The 19,695-nt window shown below is 44.1% G+C and overlaps 1 protein-coding gene across 1 annotated transcript in view; it reads left to right on the top strand.

The window, feature by feature from the left end:
* Positions 1 to 19,695, top strand: part of sspo (SCO-spondin) — a gene marked incomplete at its 5' end in the record, with an annotated part of 98,623 nt that overhangs the window by 69,549 nt on the left and 9,379 nt on the right. Inside the window, 11 exons of the mRNA XM_080793802.1 lie at positions 3,673 to 3,834; positions 5,856 to 5,972; positions 6,769 to 6,907; positions 7,749 to 7,951; positions 8,076 to 8,246; positions 9,331 to 9,458; positions 9,770 to 9,927; positions 11,401 to 11,447; positions 12,792 to 12,956; positions 13,487 to 13,713; positions 15,811 to 15,906. Of these exons, the coding sequence (XP_080649928.1) occupies positions 3,673 to 3,834; positions 5,856 to 5,972; positions 6,769 to 6,907; positions 7,749 to 7,951; positions 8,076 to 8,246; positions 9,331 to 9,458; positions 9,770 to 9,927; positions 11,401 to 11,447; positions 12,792 to 12,956; positions 13,487 to 13,713; positions 15,811 to 15,906 (1,613 nt within the window). The remainder of the gene's footprint in view (positions 1 to 3,672; positions 3,835 to 5,855; positions 5,973 to 6,768; positions 6,908 to 7,748; positions 7,952 to 8,075; positions 8,247 to 9,330; positions 9,459 to 9,769; positions 9,928 to 11,400; positions 11,448 to 12,791; positions 12,957 to 13,486; positions 13,714 to 15,810; positions 15,907 to 19,695) is intronic.

Raw genomic sequence — 19,695 nt, 5'->3', positions numbered from 1 at the left:
GACACCAAAGACAAACAAGACATACAATATGACAAAAACATCGGCAGTAAAAGAAAACTGAATAAAAACAAAAGACAAAAAACAAAATAAAACAAGAGGTCATGGGATGTACAACAACAATACATATTACAGATTATTTATTTTTTTCTTCTTTTTTTATTTTTTACATTAAATGACAACTGGAAAGACACCGCCCATATTCACGCCACATCCACCCCCCCAGCTAAGTACTCTGTCCATTTCTCCCATCTTCTTTCACCCAGCTCTTTTTGCAGTCTTAAAGAATAGGTCATCTGTTCTAGGTGATGAAGTTGTTTCACAATGTTGAGAAATAGATCGGCAGTAGGACAATTCTTTTGTAACCAATTTCTTGTAATAGCTTTTTTGCTTGCTACAAGTAGGATCTTAAGTAAGTATGAGTCATCCCGATTTAACCCGTCTGGGAGTTGTCCCAGGTATGCTTTTATCTTTTGATGATTGGTACGGGATGTGTTTCAGTTCAGAGACAGGTCCAAGGTTATCTTTTATTATCCCACTTTATTATCCCACTAAATTGTTATGTGGTTCACATACGGTACAAACGCACTACTCACAGGAGGAGAGCTACTGTATAAGAGTTGCAAAGTGGGCAAATGTACAGGAACGTGCAAGGAATGCAAAGTGTCCCTGTTTTTGGCATGTCAGTGTCACAGATCATATCATAGATCTACAAGCTCATAACGCATCTCATCGTAACTTGTTGAGAGCTTGTAGGTGGGGTATGTTTGTTTGAAGTTCAATGGTTTTATATAAAGTAGGAGTCGAGGTCGAGTAAACAATTTAATCAAGCAACTTAAAAGCTGCCTGGGGTGCACACAAAAATGAAATGGCCCAAGTGTTTTAAAGTGAAATACCCATTTAAGTTGTGTGTGTGTGTGTGTGTGTGTGTGTGTGTTGCGTGTGTGCGTGCGTGTCTTGCGTGTGTGCGTGCGTGTCTGCACGGTTGTAATGCACGTAACTCGAGAACCGTTTGCCCCACCCACTTCATATTCGACACACGCATTCCACACCCCCGCAGGGAGTGCAGTGCCCAGACTCGAGTCGGTCGGACCCATGGTTCTCCAGAACCACCACATAATCAACACTGCCTGGCAATCCATATTGAGTGTAACTGAAAACAGTCAATATGCAGCATTAGCCCTCCTGAGTTTCAACGGATTCAGTGAAACGTCAGTAAAAGAGTAATCAACTCAGTAGAAACGTTAAAAGAGTGCAGAAAACTGCAGATCTATTCTAGGGGGAAAGGGGTCTTTGCTGAACCTTTTGGAGGTAGCATCTACATGCTATTCCAAACACAGTTTGTTATGAAGAACACTACCCAAATATTTGTAGGTATCTACAAAGTCCACACCTTTTATAACAGTGGACAGAGCTTGGTTGTGACTTTCTGAAATCAACGTCCATCACTTTAGTTTTGGACACGTTAAGATGGAGAAAAGAGTCACAAAGTCATCCACCACCGACCCGCAATCACGTCTCCCTCCTTCAAGAAGACTTACAGTAACAGAATAATCAACAAACCTTAGAATGTGTCAGTTCTTATACGTTGCTGCCACGCTCATTAGTGTACATTGTACAAGATGTAGCGATGGGGAGAGACAGCAACCTTGAAGGGAACCGGGTGATGGATGGAGTCGATTTCAGAGAAAACGTTAACTCTAACACGCAATCAGATAAAAAGTCCATTATCCATCCAGTCAGATAAGAATCGAGGTTAAAATAACAGATAAACCTCTCTGCACTCAGGCATGGCTCCATGGATGGTATTGAATGCTGAAGACAAGATAAATCAATAAATACAAGTCTGGCATGCATATTGAGCCCCTTTAATGTTGGTACCGAAAATGCAAATTATGAATTATCCCCTTAAGCCTTTTTTGAAATCCTACTATAAATGTGCCACATCTCTGTCTGCGTGCGTGTGTACGGTTGTAATGCACGTAACTCCAGAACTGTTTGCCCCACTGACTTAAAATTCGATACACGTGTTCCAAAGTCCAAACCACCACAGGGAGAGCAGTTCCCGGTATCGAGTCGGTCGGACTCACTGTTCTCCAGAACCACCACAAAAGGCTCTGGTCAGGCTCTGCCAGTGGGCCTAATGAGCCTAAGTCCCCTCACCTGTGCAATTTCCAGCCTCTGCCTCAGCCAATTGATTGCCACAGCAACCCCACACCTGCCAATTGATTACTTAACCACTCCACTTTTCACAGTCAGTTTGCACTCTTCAAGCACAGGCAGACAGAGATCTCCATATACAGTATGGGCACAAAAGGGACACAGACAGATAGTTAACAACGGGTATTATTAGGTTCTCATGTTGCATCGTTCTCAAGTAGGCCGGTGGCCGACGGGCACGTACAGATCTAGTATAGTTAAATGAGCATATTATCTGAGTTTTAATATATGTTTTTAAACTATTCAAGACTTCAAGTACACATTTTTCTTAATTTCTTTTGGGTTCTGAGCCTAAAACAACCTGAACTTTTAACATTCAGTAAATATTCAGTGGTCTGGGGTTTTCTGGCTAATATAGTGGTTGCAAAGGTATTATTGATTGCCTGAGTCCGTTAATATGGTCCGGAACTACTTAATTTTCACAGACCATAACTCCCACCACAGGACTCAGGCAATCAATTAATACATTTGCAACCACTATATTAATGGCAAGTATTTCCTACAGTTTTAAGTCCAAGAATCTGAACTATCCCTTAAGTTGTTGTTCCTGCTAACAGCTTTATTGTAACATCACAGGGGTGATCAAAAAGTGGGTGTAGTGAAATTTGTTTTCGTGCAAATTAACGAAGAACTAGAGGCGCAGGAGGAGAGGAGAGGAGCTTTATAGATCCCTGAAGGGAAATCAGGTCATATACAGCAGTAGGGATAAAAAATATCAATACTGGCTAGTGAATTAGTATTCCGTTTTTGTTGTTGTGTGTAAGAACATAAATCCTTTATATGAGCTCAAGACCTCAGTTCAGGACCTTCCGCTGTCAGGAAAAGCATCCATCCATCCTGGCTCCCTTCGTCTTATTCCCTCTTGGGTGATTAGTGGAAAAGAAGAGTTTTTCCAAAGAAAATAAAGAGAGAGAGAAATGCCTGCCTGCCCGACTGTCTCTGCAGGGAGTCATAAAGGTGATTGGATTTGCAGTTGGGTGTGTGAAAAGAAGGACTGATCCCTCATTTCATTTCATCTGTAGCCGTTCATCTGTTACCCCTGCCCCCTTCACTTTAAATCCCGATAGGACCTTTGAAATCAAATAATGTGGCAAGTAATGTCAGTTGAGGTGAGACTCTGTTGAGACCGCGGGAGAACTGATATCAAAGTTCCAGGCACCTTGGCTGGTAATCCAGTCTGGCAGTGTGCCGTGGATTCGACTCCAGATCCAGACGGCCTTTACTGCATGTCACTCCCCCATCTCTCTCCCCATTCCCTGTCAGCCTACTGGTCTGTCCCTCTATAAAAATATAAAATAAAGGCAGAAGCCGCGAAAAAAAAACACCACCGTATGACGGCTGTGCTTTTACTGCTTTATGATTCAGAGAGATTCAGATGATTGCGATGAAGATGATAATGACAGTGGATATGACTGCGGTGATGATGAATGATGACTACTATTTCCTTCCATGCAGACGTGTGCCAGTGGAGTGCGTGGAGTCCGTGGGGCGTGTGCGCGGAGCCGTGCAGCGGCGGTGTCCGGCAGCGACACAGGCGGCCTCTGGCCTCTCCTCTGGGACCCCACTGTGGGAGCCAACAGACCCAGAGTCAGAGCTGTAACACAGGCCTCTGCCCAGGTAACATACTATACACACACAGGCCTCTGCCCAGGTAACATACTATACACACACAGGCCTCTGACCAGGTAACATACTATACACACACAGGCCTCTGACCAGGTAACATACTATACACACACAGGCCTCTGACCAGGTAACATACTATACACACACAGGCCTCTGACCAGGTAACATACTATACACACACAGGCCTCTGACCAGGTAACATACTATACACACACAGGCCTCTGACCAGGTAACATACTATACACACACAGGCCTCTGCCCAGGTAACATACTATACATCTATACATCTATACACACACAGGCCTCTGCCCAGGTAACATACTATACACACACAGGCCTCTGCCCAGGTAACATACTATACACACACAGGCCTCTGCCCAGGTAACATACTATACACACACAGGCCTCTGCCCAGGTAACATACTACATCAATACACACAGGCCTCTGCCCAATCTGATTCCATGTGACTTGTATGTGACCTGTCTGCATTTAGACTTATTTAAACAAATCTGATTTCAGTCCTGATGTAGCACAGATCTGATTCAGGCTAGATTTGGCTGCCAGTGTAAATGAGGTCCTCAGACTCTTTAGTGCCCTGATTGCTTCCGACCAAATTCAGTCTGACATATCATTCATAAACCTTTTTTTGCGCTGAGACGATGGCCGTTTCCCAACATCGCGTTCTCGTGAACCTGTGAAACGTCCTCAGTCGTCACCCAAGTAGTGTCCCAGATCAAAACCGTTCTATTTCTAACCAAGGACAGTGCAAAGTACCCAGATGTGAACTCCATCATCCCATTTGACTTTACCAAGGATGCATGAAGAGGTGACCTTTGTGCATGAATGAATATATTGGTTTAGTTTATTGAAATGAATATGGATTCATGTAAAAATGGTAAATGGTGCATTTATATAGCGCCTTTATCCAAGGCACTTTACATAGATTTGCTCAAGGACACTTCGACACTAACTCTGGGGGAGCCCAGGTTTTAACGGCAACCTTGCGGTTTCCATCTGGTCACTCTACCCCTGAGCCACCGCCGCCCCGACATGGTGAATTCTGGAATATGAATTGTTGAATATGGAATCGTATAGCGTATTGACAATTATATTTTGATGACAGCAGCACTTGCTCTATATAACGTTTTGCAACCACACGGCTATAGTGATGTTTGTGCAATATAGGTACTATTGTGGAGACATGCGTTTTGTTCTCTAATCCAAGCACGCACATTGACTGTTGCTCCACTTCATTTCCCATCTGTTTCATTTCGGATTCCTGCAAATCGCTATCAACCTTTAAACAACCTCGGATAAAATAAATCACTTAAATCTGTCTAAACTAAACGCTCCGTGTTCTGGGGATTGTCTGATGGCGATTGAGGCTGTACACCTTCCTCGGATACAAGCTTAAGAACCACTAGAGAACATACACATTCGATGTAGGAAGATTATATTATATATAAACCAGGTTGGGGGAAATTGGCTTCCACCACCAGACCCACGAGGCTCCAGAAATGACTCAACATTAAGTCAGTGTAATGAAGTGTGGAATAGGGATAAGTGTGTGGCGAGATTACTTCAGACGTGACCAGAATGTTTTTTTTGTGCTTTTGGCTGTTTTTACAGTCTGTGTGTTCTTGGGGAGGGGAAAGAGCAGCAGTGGAAAGTAATATTAAGTACATGTACTCAAGAACTGTACTTAGCTCCACAGCCTGGGAGCGCCTGTTGGGCAATCCTCTGTGTTGCGTAAGAGTGAGACATCATCGAAAATCTTAAAACATTAATAACTCTCGATCTAAATCATCCCGTCTAATTATGAAACAATATCCTGTGTTAGACTCTAGAGTGGTGTGGCTATTGTTAGCTGCTACAGACACGTACATTTCTACATTGCAGTATTGATACTTTTACCCAAGTAAAAAATAAAAAAGTTACCTGGGCAAAAGAGTACTTTTTCCACCACTGGGAGAGAGTGAACTGAACTGTGTGTCCCTGCATGGCGTCTCAGGTGAACGCTGTGAGGACAGAGGGCGGATCTACCACGAGGGCTGTGCCAATCAGTGTCCTCGCAGCTGCACAGACCTGTGGGACCACGTGCAGTGTCTGCAAGGAGCCTGTCACTCAGGTACACCTGTCTGCTTCATCGTCTAGTCATTAATCATTAACACTATAGTCTGACTAGATTTATCTACGTTTAAATTAGATTTGCATGCACAGTAATGCTCTTATCTCTCACTTGTTATTTTTCTTTCCATTACTAATTCTCTTTTTTGATGCATCTCTCTATGTCGTCCCTTTTCCCCCTAACTTTCTAACCTTCCTTCCTTCCTTACTTCCTTCCTTCCTTCCTTCTTTCTTTCCTTCCTTCCTTCATTGTTTCCTTCCTTCCTTTGTTGTTTCCTTCGTTGTTTCTTCTTCCTTCCTTCCTTCCTTCCTTCCTTCCTTCCTTCCTTCCTTCCTTCCTTTGTTTCCTTTGTTTCCTTTGTTGTTTCCTTCGTTTCTTCTTCCTTCCTTCCAGTCCTTCGTTAGTTGTGGTATTAAACAAAATCCCTCGCTGACGGTGTTTGTGTATAATGCTTACTGGGGACTTCATGTACAGTCTTGGTGTTATGTTGCTATTATGTGCTACTGTATGTTGTTCACTGTACTATGGTTATGGGTTATTTTTCTGTTGAACAGACTGTGAAGATGAATGTCTCTGAGGGGATAATAAAGACATTATTATTCCTTCTTCCCTTCATGCCGTGTGTGTGTGTGTGTGTGTGTGTGTGTGTGTGTGTGTGTGTGTGTGTGTGTGCTTGCGTGTGTGTGTGTGTGTGTGTGTGTGTGTGTGTGTGTGTGTGTGTGTGTGTGTGTGTGTGTGTGTGTGTGTGTGTGTGTGTGTGTGTGTATGCGTGTGCTTTGCGTGTGTGCGTGCGTAGGCTGCAGATGTCCAGAGGGCCAGTTGCTCCAGGACGGTGTGTGTGTTCCGGTGACAGAGTGCCGCTGTGGCGTTCCGTCTGGGAACGGGACGGTGGAGTTTGGGCCCAGAGAGGAGCTCCCTCTGGACTGCAACACCTGGTCAGTATATGGTTGATGTATTGGTTTCTGTTTCATCTCAAAGGGCAGCCTCGTGCATCAAAGAGCTCCGTTCACTGCCCCTGAAAGGTTGGCGTTTTCTTGAAAAATGTCAGCGAATCGGCAAAATACAACATCAAGAGAGATTTAAAAATAGGAAAAGGTTTGCGACAGCGAATATAAATACCTAATCTCCATGCAGAGTTAAGGCAATTACATTTTTGACACTTCACAAAAGTTATGGTCGACATTTAAAAAAGGTGAGGGTTAAGGTGGCCTTACACTAGCCGATTTTATTCAATCAGAAATCTGATAGCACCACACACTACAGGATAATCGGAGCGGGGCAAAGCAAATATCAAACATTCTTTATGTTGATCAGCCCGATCCCGATCGCGCTTTGAGCGGCCCCGAGCAGATCGATTGAGTCGGGCACCCCCGGAGCGTTTATCGGCTAGTGTAAGGCCACCTTTAGGTTAAAAAAAAGTACAAAAAAAACCTTTCAGTTATAGATGTCTCCCCCCCCCCCCCCCCCCAAGTGTCCCTTTGATCATGATGAAAGCGCCAAATTTAAAATAAATTAGCCAAAGACTCATCATCTTTCCCCCCTCTCTCTCCCTCTGTCTCTCTGTCTGTCTGTCTGTCTGTCTCTCTCTCTTTTTTTTTCTCTTTCTCTCTGTCTCTCTCTCTCTCTGTCTCTCTCTCTCTGTCTGCCTCTCTCTCTCTTTCTGTCTGTCTGTCTCTCTCTCTCTGTCTCTCTCTGTCTGTCTGCCTCTCTCTGTCTCTTTTTCTCTGTCTGTCTCTCTCTCTGTCTGTCTGTCTGCCTCTCTCTGTCTCTCTCCAGTGTGTGTGAGAACGGCACCCTGGTGTGCACGGAGCTCCCATGTCCGGTCTATGAGCCTTGGAGCCAATGGGGCGCCTGCTCTGCTTCCTGTGGGCGTGGCCAGAGGACGAGGACACGCCCCTGCCAGGACACCGTGGGCGGTCCTCCCTGTAACGTAACGGATACGACACACACAGAGAGCTGCGCAATGGCCCCGTGCCCAGGTATGGAACCGCACGCACGCACACACATACACACCCACGTAAAGCCCTGATTCTTCTAAAAAGCTTAGGAAACCACTGCTTTAAATCCCTGCATCTTCCCCCCCCTCGTCCTCCTCGGTGTCAGCGAGCTGCGTGCTGAGCGAGTGGTCGTCGTGGAGCGACTGCAGCGCCTCCTGTGGCGGCGGGGTGTCGGTGCGGAATAAGACGGCCCTGAGGGAGGCGGAGCCTGGTGGGGCGTCGTGCACTGGTCCACTGGAACAACACACTGTCTGTAACACCAACAGCTGCCTGCCAGGTAACGCACGCACGCACGCATACACACACACACGCACACTCACACACACAGATACTGTATAGCAGTCACAATCCAACGCTGACCGTGATGAGATAGGATTTACGATTTTACGTAGGTAATAACATCTTCTCTATTTAGAATGACTAGATGGCATTAATGGCAGACACAGAAAACGGAAACAATATTTCACAAATTGTTGTTTTTTTAAGACAGTCCGACTAGTTCCAGCCCTTGAACACATATACCTCATGCACATGCAAATGTCCTCAGCTGGCAAATTCCAGTGTGATTATTGTTTTGCAAGTATACCCAGGTGCAGAGATGGCATGAGCAAGTGGTTGGTATTTAATTTCATCATTTTCTCTAAAATGTCAAGAAAATAAAAACATATCATCTCTGCAAGACTGTTGCATTGTTTCGTCAGGAACAATATTTTCTAGTTCATTTTGAGATGATAACATAGATTAATGCTCCTTTGCAAGAGTTGCTCAGGCGAGGTTGTTAATCAGTGCTGAAATGTTTTGGTAAACACCATCGGAGCCTTGTTCAAGCTCCTCCGCACACACGCACGCACACTCGGCCTCTCTCTGCTTTCCTCTCTCTCGGGTGCTGCTGTCTAGAGGTAAAATGCAATTACAATAATCAAACTCATGCCGATAATTGTTCAGGGATTGCTTGTAATTATGCAAAGGCATGCAGATATAAGAGGTTTATAATCGATTTTGTTTAGGCTGTCATAAAAGTTCGTTTTACCTCCAGCAAATTCTCTTTCGTGTTGACGGTGTTCAATGAAGTGTGACTGGTCTAATGGTTTTCAAATAACAGTAATTGTTAGCAAATGTAGCCTATTCACTGGCCGGTGGTAAATGATTCTGCGTGACTTTCGTGGTACTGTATTATGTTTCATTTTCATTTTATGTTTCTCATTTTGGGATATTGTTACAGAGTTATGCATTAACCTGCATTATGAGTACTTATGAGTGCTTATTTTAAGCAGATTACAATGCATTATACACATGGATCTTAACCACACACATGTATTGTACATTAACATACATGTGTATCTAACTATCTATCATTCCAGAGTGTCCTGGTGGCCAGGTGTTCAACGTGTGCGCTGGTTCCTGTCCATATATCTGTGAGGACCTGTGGCCACAGACACAGTGCATACCTGGGCCCTGCACCCCAGGCTGTAGCTGCCCTCCTGGACAGGTGTGTACACTACACTACACTACACTGTGTGTGCGTGTGTGCGTGCGTGCTTGCGTGCGTGCGTGTGACTGACTAGACCTGGATTGTGTTGAGCTTTTCTTCTTTTACGCTTGCATGAGCTGACTTGGAGCAGACCTGTCTTCTGTGTCTGAAAGTAACTTTATACTGTATCTCATACTGATATGTCTGTCTGTGTCTGTGTCTGTGTCTGTGTGTCTGTGTGTGTGTGTGTGTGTGTGTGTGTGTGTGTGTGTGTGTGTGTGTGTGTGTGTGTGTGTGTGTGTGTGTGTGTGTGTGCGCGCGCGCCTCAGGTGTTCAACGGTGGCTCCTGTGTGCCCCATGACGCGTGTCCCTGCTCCCCGCTGTCCCTGACCTCTGGTAACCTCAGCTGGAACGCCAGCCTGGCGGGTAATATCAGCGAGGCTGCGATGCCCCCTGGAACCAGCATACAGCTTCTGTGTAACACATGGTACGACAACACGCCCCGTCGGCAACACGCCGTAACGCATGCTAATTATACCAATACTGTAGCGCAAGCTACTGTAGTACAGCCCAGTCATCACTCATCTGTGAGTGGTGCTACCTCTGGAACACGTTGTGGTAATATAATACACTCATGTTCAAGTCTTCATTATATATAATATGGATATTTGCTATAATTGCTCAAATGCATTCGCGGGATCCAAACGTTATTTTTCAGATCCATCTAGGGTAAATTTGTATTTTTCTTCGTAAATGAATGCCCTACACAACATCGTCATCGTCGTACTATAGCCTAGCGTGAAAGTTGAAAGTTGAAGTTGAAAGCCTAAAGTGAACGTTGCATTGTACTCCTTTTTAGAGCCGTTATTTTTGCTATATTTATTTATTTATTTTACTTTAGAAAAGTAATAATTTTGTAATGTACATACAAGGTTTCTACCCGACGGAGACGGTAGCATACTCGTAGAGATGTATTGTGTGTCTGTTAGTGTGATGAGGAGTGTGTTGACGCCCAGACGTTCTGTAAGTAATTTCATCTTTCTGAACGAGGATTGTTTTAATGGCCTTATTGACGCAGTGATCTCACGTCTTTGACGTCTCAGCCTTCACTTGTAATAATAATCATCATAATTGATTGATTAATAATAATTAATGCTTAATAATAATAATAATCAATCAATCAATGCCTCATAATAATCTGCAGGCTCTCTATCTCTCATTGTTGATCTATTTCTGTAACTATTTCTCTCTCTCTTTTTCTCATTATCTTTATTGCTCTGGTTCTCCCTTAGTCTGGGAGTCATCAATTCAGTTCAGTCAAGAACACTCATTCACAACCATTTGTTGCAACAAATGGAATACAGTTATACATGGCATTGATGGCTCTGCTGTCACGATGTTACGTAACTTCACTAGCTGATAGTGGCATGTTAAACTAAATCATGGGATGCTGCTATGCAAAGTTGCAAACCCCTCCAATGCCTCCATGGGTGTACAAGAGCGGGCTCAAAGCAAAAATATTAAATCAATGGCAATTCAAAAGTCATGAATAACTTTAATTCTAGTTTAACTTTGAAATTGAATGGCAGAGACCCAGTGTAGGAGGGAGCCCTAGTTGTTGTGATTGGAGGGTAGAAAAGCGTGGCTGACAGCTGATGACAGCTGTGGAGTGTTTGGCTCCTGTGTACTGCACGAACCAAAGCGATGATTTATTATGTTTCACTGGCTGCACAAACACATGAACAATATTGTCAAGGTGTCTAGACAGATCCTCATAGAATGGAAGAATAGATATTCATTATATTATATTATATAATCAACACTAGCTCACAAATCACAGCGTATTATACGGTCAGCGTCACGCGGCCTGCCATAACCGTAACCTGAACTGGAAAACAAAGTACAACATAGTGATAGAGGACATTAACTCTTTACTGTATGTGTCCCTCTCTCCCTCCAGTGTCTGCCAGAAGGGAGTGCTGAACTGCACCTCGGACCCCTGTGACGGTGAGTGATGTCCCGTCTAGCTGCTCCCTTCTCCTAAACTATGGGGCGTCTACCTTTCAGCTAGGAAACAGATAGGGGAGAGGATACAGGCATTACTCTTTTTGGTTGAAAGCTTCTATCTAGAGTCTAGACACTATCAGGGCCTAGATCTGATCTGTGTGTCAATGCATGCGGATTGGTAACTGCTTCAATGACAGTTGGCTGCAGTGATTGAGCACCAGTCCCATCAATCACTGCCCGCAATCAGGTCTGTTAACCTGGGAGTCGTATGCGATAAACATACAGTACCATGCTGTGCTGGTAGTAGGTGGCGCTAGAGGTTAATCTACAGGAAACTGTCACAGTTCCAGTCAAGACAGTGTAGGACCCAAGTGCAAGATGAGAGGCAGAGGCAGTTCAGTTCAAATTAAAGTATTTATTTCACCAATCAAGAGGAGTATAGGCAGCAATCAAAGTCCAGATACAGGCAAAAGTCAGAGTACTGGTAGGCAGTTAGTCAGGACACGAGGAACACAAGGATGACAAAGGGAAAATACTATACTGGGAAAACTAGGGGATCATTCTAAATACGAGGCAAACGAGAAGCCAAGAACAAAATAATACTAACAAACTCACAGTGACAATATATACAACGAACCAACAGAGAACTGAAAACACAAGGGCATATAAATAGACAAGGACTAACTGGACACGGCAAATCAACACAGGGATTGGCTGGGAGACGAACAGCCCCGCCCCTGCTATTCATTTCAATGGAAGTTGCTCAGTGGCGTTTTGAAGCATCCGGAAGAACACTCTACTTCCGCATTTGACCAACAGTTGGTGGTCAAACGAAGAAGTGCAAACGAGGGCTCAATGTTGAACCCCAGATGCGTCGTGCGTCTTCAACGTTGGCCAGCCATTCTGGGGGGCTTAGATAACAGTAGGCAAAACAGGAAACACTAGGACATCACTACAGAATAACAGTATACAACAGAATAACAGTATACAACAGACAGTAACTGCTCTCTGTCTTTCTTCCTTTCTCTCCTTGTAAAAGTAGTCTCTCTGCTTTCTCCGTCGCTCTCAGCCTTTCTCTTTTCCGCATAGTTTAAAAAAAATGGGTGAAATTTGTTTTTGTGTGAGGAGATCAAGGCAAGAAAGTTTGAGCGCCTTTATCACAAAAAGTACACACCGTACCTGATATTCTGATATCTCTCTTGGGAGCCTCATATGGTAATTTCCTTTTATTACTGTAGCTCTCTCTCTCCCTCTCTTTTTTTAATAACTCTCCCTCCCGGCTGTCTGAATTCACATCAAATAACAATAACTGAGCATGTGTCTGTTTTTCTCTCCCTCTCCCAGTGGACTGCGAGTGGTCCAACTGGTCCCAGTGGAGCCCGTGTTCGGCGAGCTGCGGCACGGGACAGCGGAGCGCCACGCGAGCGGTCGTCCAGCCCGCCGAATACGGAGGGGCCCCGTGCGAGGGCCCCGAGCGCCGCACCGCCACCTGCACGGCTCCCGACTGTGGTGAGTTATGGAAGGACACAGCTCATTATGCTGAGTGTCTACTACTCTATACTGTACTGACTTGATGTAGTGCTGTTGTAATATGATATGAGAGAGAGATAGATGGGGTGGGTTCATGAAGGTCTTACGGTACGGTGATTAATAACATCTCATTTTCTCTCCATTTTCCAACCGCATGCCCCTTACTCATTTGCTCACTGTCCCCCCATCGTCTTCCCTGTATTCATCACACCCTCTCCATTCATCTACCATTCCTCCACAATCTATTTCCACTTCTATCCATTTCCCCCATTCATTATCCATGTTCCCACCTCACCTCACCCTCCATTCCCCCCCCCAACCTCACCCTCCACCCCCCCCCCACCTCACCCTCCACCCCCCCCCCCCCCCACCTCACCCTCCATTCCCACCACCACCTCATCCCTTTTCTTCATTCTCCTCCTCCATTCTTTCTCTCCACTCCTTCTCCTCCTTCCCTCCACCCTCTCCTCCTTACCCTAACCCTCTACTTCTCTCGTCTCCTCCTCAAGGATGTCCCGGAGGAGAGAAGTGGAGGAGGAGCGTGCCACAGGAGGCGCACAGCGGTGTGTGCGAGAGGAGCTGCGAGGAGGTGTACGCCGCCTCGCCTCCCGCCAACTGCAGCAGCGACCATCACGCCGAGGGCTGCGTGTGCGAGGACGGACGGTACAGGAACACGCAGGGCGTGTGCGTGATCCCCGCCCTCTGCCCCTGTCATGACCAGGACACGCTGCGAGAGGTACGCGGCGCACGCACGAACGCACAAACACACACATACACACATGCACTCCAAAAAGGGGAAAGTTGGCCGGTTACACTCATTGTGCGTGATCCATTGTGGCGCATGTGTGCCCCGATGCCATTAGCGTGGTGTTTATTGCCCTGCCGCTCACTTCCATTGTGTAGTTATCCCATTTTGGGCGGGAACCCCTTAGGTTATGCTTTAGCTATTGAAAAATAGCAGATCTACAAGCTCATAGCGCGGCACAGAGTGGTGCGCTACGAGCTTGTAGGTCTGCTATTTTTGAAAAATCAAAGAACGACTGACATAGAAACATAGCTTTTTCAGAAAACTGTCAGGATGTGGAAGACATTTTTAGAATCTGATCTCAGGTCAGAATGGGTTATTTACCCATGAAGAGGGCCCTGTTTGAAGATGAGTGACAGGCCCCACGGGCCACACTACACCACTGTGCGTCCGCAGCCCTCGGACTCATCAATAATGCAGTCCATGGGCTTCATGGAAAGCCGGCGCTCCGACTCATAACTCTACTGCGAGCCTGCCTGGAATAATTTATGAGGGGATATTATAGGATTATGAGAATTAATCATATGGGGTGACAAGAGGTCGAGTTCCCTCGGCCCTTCTCTCGTTCCTCTCTCTCTCTCTCGCTCTCGTTTTACACAACGTACGTCTCTCTCTCTCTCGTTTTACACGCCGTAGGTTTCACAGCCTGTGGATCGGGGGCCAAATAGGTTTTACAACCTTTGGACACATCAAAACATGTGTGCAAACATAAATTGTGGTATTTGTTTCTTTGTTTGTATTCTACGTTAGCTCCATTAATCAAAGCCGCAACCTAATCGATTGATTCATTGTTAAAATAAACGTGCTCTGAAAATGCACACGGCCCACCCATTAAGTGGTCTGATGGGTGGGCCACAAACGCTTTCCAGACATTCAGGTGGACCCTGATCCAGGAAAAGTTGAAAACCGCTGCTGTAGATCTCTCTGCTGTACTCTCTTGTTTTAAATTCATAACTGGTCCATCCCTGGTCTCGCTTTTTCTCCATCCCAGATGCTTTTGTCAACTTCTCCTCAGCCTGTCTGTCTCCTTGCGTTACTTTGAATCTATTTATCTCTCTCTTTATGCCTCTCTCTTCCTCTCCCTGGTTGTGAAGATTTATCTTGTGTTGCTCAGAAAAGCACTTTGCAGTGCACATCTATATTTCTTGATTCAGGTGCATAGTATAGTGGGACAAATTGATCAAAAGTTCCCGCATACTTGTCTAACTTTCTATGATATATTTATTGCACCATTTCGGTGTTAGACCTTCACAGGCAACTGCAGAGAGAGAGAGAGAGAGAGAGAGAGAGAGAGAGAGAGAGAGAGGCAATACAACAACGTAGAAATACTCAGAAAGTATAAGTAGTATAAAATAGGGGCAAAGTGGTTAATGTATGTTTTGTAATAATAATCAAAATCTAGTAAGTAAGTGACAACTTTAAAGTTGTCAAAAAGATTTAGTAGAGTAAAATTACAACACTCAAAATTGTACGTAAAGGGATATTTTTCACTTTCAAAAACATCGTTCTCAAGAAGGCCGGTGGCCTTTGGGCACCTCTAGTGTCTTTTAATATGTCGTCCTATTTCCACCGGGAGTGATATACCGGCCCTTCTCTATTACTCTCTCCTGCTGAACTGTGCCCTCTGGACCCCAACTGGAGATTTGTTGGCTGGACAAACACCAAATAATTCCATATAGTTTGACCCTGTTCACAAACCAATCACACTCGATCATTACTCTCCCTTTTTCAAGTCAGTGAGTAAATACTGCCAAAGTGCCCTCAAATGCCCCCCATCAACACACAGACAGTACACGCGGACACACACACACACACACACACACACACACACACACACACACACACACACGCGCGCGCGCGCGCACACACACACACACACACACACACACACACACACACACGCACACGCACACTACCTCCTCTATACACACAGATTCTCATGCAATGATGAACAACAGGGTTTGCGAGATACCAACACCTGGGTTGTAACATGAAGGTCATTTGTGTGTGTGTGTGTGTGTGTTTCAGGCGGGCTCGGAATGGGACGAGGGCTGTCTTTCCTGTCGCTGTGTGAACGGGAGGAAACAGTGTCATTCCAGATGTCCTCCGCTCTCCTGTGATGAGGTGAGACTTCCATGTGCCTCGTCGTTGTGTGTTAGTTTGTTTGCATTTCAGGAGACACTGACTTAAGCGCTATTTCATACTTTGTCGTAGTGTCGCACAAACAAATAGCCAAATAGATGGTTTACAAGCTTAAAGGACAACTTTAGTTTTTTATTAGGTTGTTATTAGTGAAAGTAAAAGAGGAGTGTAAATTATTTTTCATTTGCTGCTTTCTTTCGTCTTAGCGATTTTAGCTTTTTTTGACAGACGGGCGTGGCCGCGGTGGCATTCGAACATCCCCTAGTATGTCTACCTTCACATTCAGTAGATCCTGTGATCTTTTGTGGCCAGATGTCATTTCCTGGGGTCTAGTAGGACTATAGTAAATAATAAAGAAATCGCCGTAAACTTTTGGAAAAAAGGACGTATTTAGCCACATGTTCAAATGCCCCTGACCCTCTTTCAAAAATAGCGAAAATTGCTAAAACGAAAGAAAGCAGCAAATTAAAAAAATTAACGCTCACCTTTTACTTTGTCTAATAACAACCAAAATCTTAAACCTTGGTTGGAAAAAACTAAAGTTGACCTTTAAATGGTGCTTTTATATAGCGCCTTTTTCCATTTATTTTGTGTTTTTGGGGCTCCCATACCCCACAAATAACCAATTTTGAACAATCAGGCTTTCATATCATATACTGTAGGTACTTTAATGGAAATTGCTCTCAGGCACAGCTCAACTGATTTTGTCCTCATCGTGATATCCTCAATGTCACCCTACTTTGTATATTCCTCCTTCTTCAGTTACAAATTTGCATTTCCACTTTGTTTACAATGTCCACCATTGTTGACTGTACCTCACTCTACCCCTGAGCCACTGCCGAAAGCTTACAACGCTTTGTGTGCTTGCGGATCTGCTATTTCCGTTTTCGCGTCAAAGCATCAAATTCCCCCAAATGTATTGATTTTTTAAATAATCGATTAAATCAATTACTCCGATTAACTGTTGCACCCCTACACTGAACTCCTTCAGTGTATGGTATGTAGAAAGTAGAAACTGTACTGTGAAATGTAAAAGGTGGATAGTGTGGTCCATGAACCGTACTGTACAATGTCGTCTACGATCTCCACCTCAAGTTTTTCAAAGCTATATTTTATACGATAACTTTCTTGTCTTCCTTCCATACATACGTCTGCTTGTGTTTTTGCTTGAAGCACAGCCCCGCATGCATTAATTATTGACCATCAGCTCACCTCAGAAGTGTCCGGTGGCTCACAGTAATCACGTTGACTGAACGTTGTTTCATGCGAGAAGTCAATCTCTGTAACGAGCGAGTCTGCACCGCAGCAGGCTGGCTTCCTTCAAGGGCACTGAAGTGGCACTGAAGTGTAAAAAGAGGAGTGGATTCATGAGCAAAGACAATCAGTTTAAATACCTACACTGCTTGCAATAAAGAACAGTAACAAGTATAGCTAACGCTGTCCTCTGCCTCACCGATGACCTTTCAGGATGGCACTTTATTGCGAATGCAGTGAGCACTAACTATAGACGCTGGCTTAAACTGTCTGTCTGTCTGTGTGTGTGTCATGCTGTAACACCACCGGCACACACACACAAAAAAACTTACAATGTGCATTACATTCACCCAGAGTAGAGGAAATCAAGCAAGGCAACAAGCTCATTGGGAGCAGTTAGGGGTTCAGTGTCATCCTCAAGGACACATCAACACTCACCCAGGCCTTCTGATTCCCAAGTGAACTCCTGAGCTACTATACTGCCCAATACAGAGACAAGATGAACAAAACATATCCTAAAATGAAAGTATAAAGCAAAATTTAAACCTCTAAGTGCAAGTACACTCTGCCCCTTTTGCTTTTGTGAATTAAGTTTAAAATGTTCAAAGGGAACCAAGCTGGACAGCAATTCTGTTCCAGCTGTAACGTGTTCCAAGTTGAGGTGACAGATACGGAGAAGGCCTTTTAAAAATGTTCTTTGAAGGGACATACATGTAGCCTACTGTATGTTGCTGGAATGCTCAGTTGACTTTATCTTTTAAGCACTTAGTAGCAGATCTACAATCTCACAATGCGGTACTTTGTGAGCTTGTAGATATGCTATATTCGCTGAATGTTCATCTATTTTTGCAGAATGTTCACCTAATATGACGTGCCCAGAATAGGGATACTGCGGTTCTATGTTGTTAAAATAAAGATATCTACTATATAGGGATCTATATAGATAAGGACATACATACTGTAGCTTACAGTTAGTTCAGTCAGATACCTGTGTACTCGAGCAGCTTAATGTTATGCTCAAGGGTGCATTTCAATGTGGGTGTATACTGTACAGTGTTTGTAAGAGCCATATGTCATACGCTGATGTGGCAGTCAGCTAAATTCACCTAGACTGCATTCATTCTTCCTGCCTTCTTTATGCATATTGGTTCCTAGTTGTTATGCAATGTTTTCTCCCACTTCCACCCAAACACCACCGGTGGGCTCTGCTATTTATGTTCCCCAGCGGGGTTGTTATTGTTTATCTATCTCCATGCTCTTAATGTCACGGTGTGAATCAAGAAGGTAAATGCAGGACAGGGAGGCGCAGAGAAGACTAAATGCTAGAGGTTTTTTCACCAAAATCCAGGGTACTAATTAAGCAACATCACACTTAACATCCAACAATGAACTGACAAGGAATTAAAAAAAACAGAGTTATAAATACACAGGGAAAACGGGGCACAGGTGAACAAAACTCAAAATCAAGACAGTGATTGGCTAAGAGACCAACAGAACACAGGTGGAGCAAACTAATAATCACAGGTGGTGAGACAACAGAGGTAACAAAAGCAACAGAGGAAACCAAGGGACCAAAAATACTACAAAACAATAGAAAACGTCACGGATCGTGATTAATGATTAATGATGGTGTGTAATTGTGCAAAGCACGGAGAAATTGTAGCAGAGCCAAACGCCAATATAAAGTATTATATGCACACTTGTATTCTCATTCTATAATAAATATTGGTTAAATCTATTTAGTGAGTTATCTGACTGAACGGTCCAGTCATGCTCCTTTGCAGGCCTGACATGGTACAGTGCAGCAGCACACTGTGCCTCTAACATCTCAATTACTGTGGCCAAAGACAATGTGCTCTTAGGGTCCTTGAAGAGGCTGTGGGCTGTGTAAGTGAAATCAATAACTGACTGTCCAATCCACCCACAGGACTGCACTGTATTCTCTACCCTAAAGCCACATATATATATATCCCCTAAACAAAGAAAATACAGCTATTTCCTGGAGTCATCGTTACGTGTCTGTTATACTTTTAAACAGTGCACATAAAAATATCATTCTAGGATCAAATCCACCTCCTGAGCCTTCTCCTACAATGTCTTGTTGTCTTCTTACTGTCTGAAGAAAACCGGCAAAGAGACTGCGACCGCCCCCCCTCTTTAAAAGATGACAGTGTGATTTAGTTGTGTTGAATTGGTGTTGATGATGTCAATTTAATCAATGTATATAATCATTTAAAATATGTCCCCCAAATGTAAATAGTGACAATAGCCCATCTACAAGCTCACAACACAATGAAAAAAGTAATCCATAGAAAAATCACTAATACAATAATCAGTAGTAGCAGCAGCCATATATCTGAGATGACGAGTACATCCTCCAACCAAAACCTGGCATAATTATGCTTTGTATAACTAACTAACTACTTGTAAAATATAAATACGGTAAATAAGTCATAATAATCATTGAACCAGTACTGCTTAAGACAACAACAACAACACCACCTTTTATTGATATAT

The sequence above is a fragment of the Protomyctophum bolini genome (genome assembly GCF_963924005.1).
Source record: "Protomyctophum bolini genome assembly, chromosome: 21".
Lineage (NCBI taxonomy): Eukaryota > Metazoa > Chordata > Actinopteri > Myctophiformes > Myctophidae > Protomyctophum > Protomyctophum bolini.
This window is presented reverse-complemented; position numbering and strand designations above follow the sequence as displayed.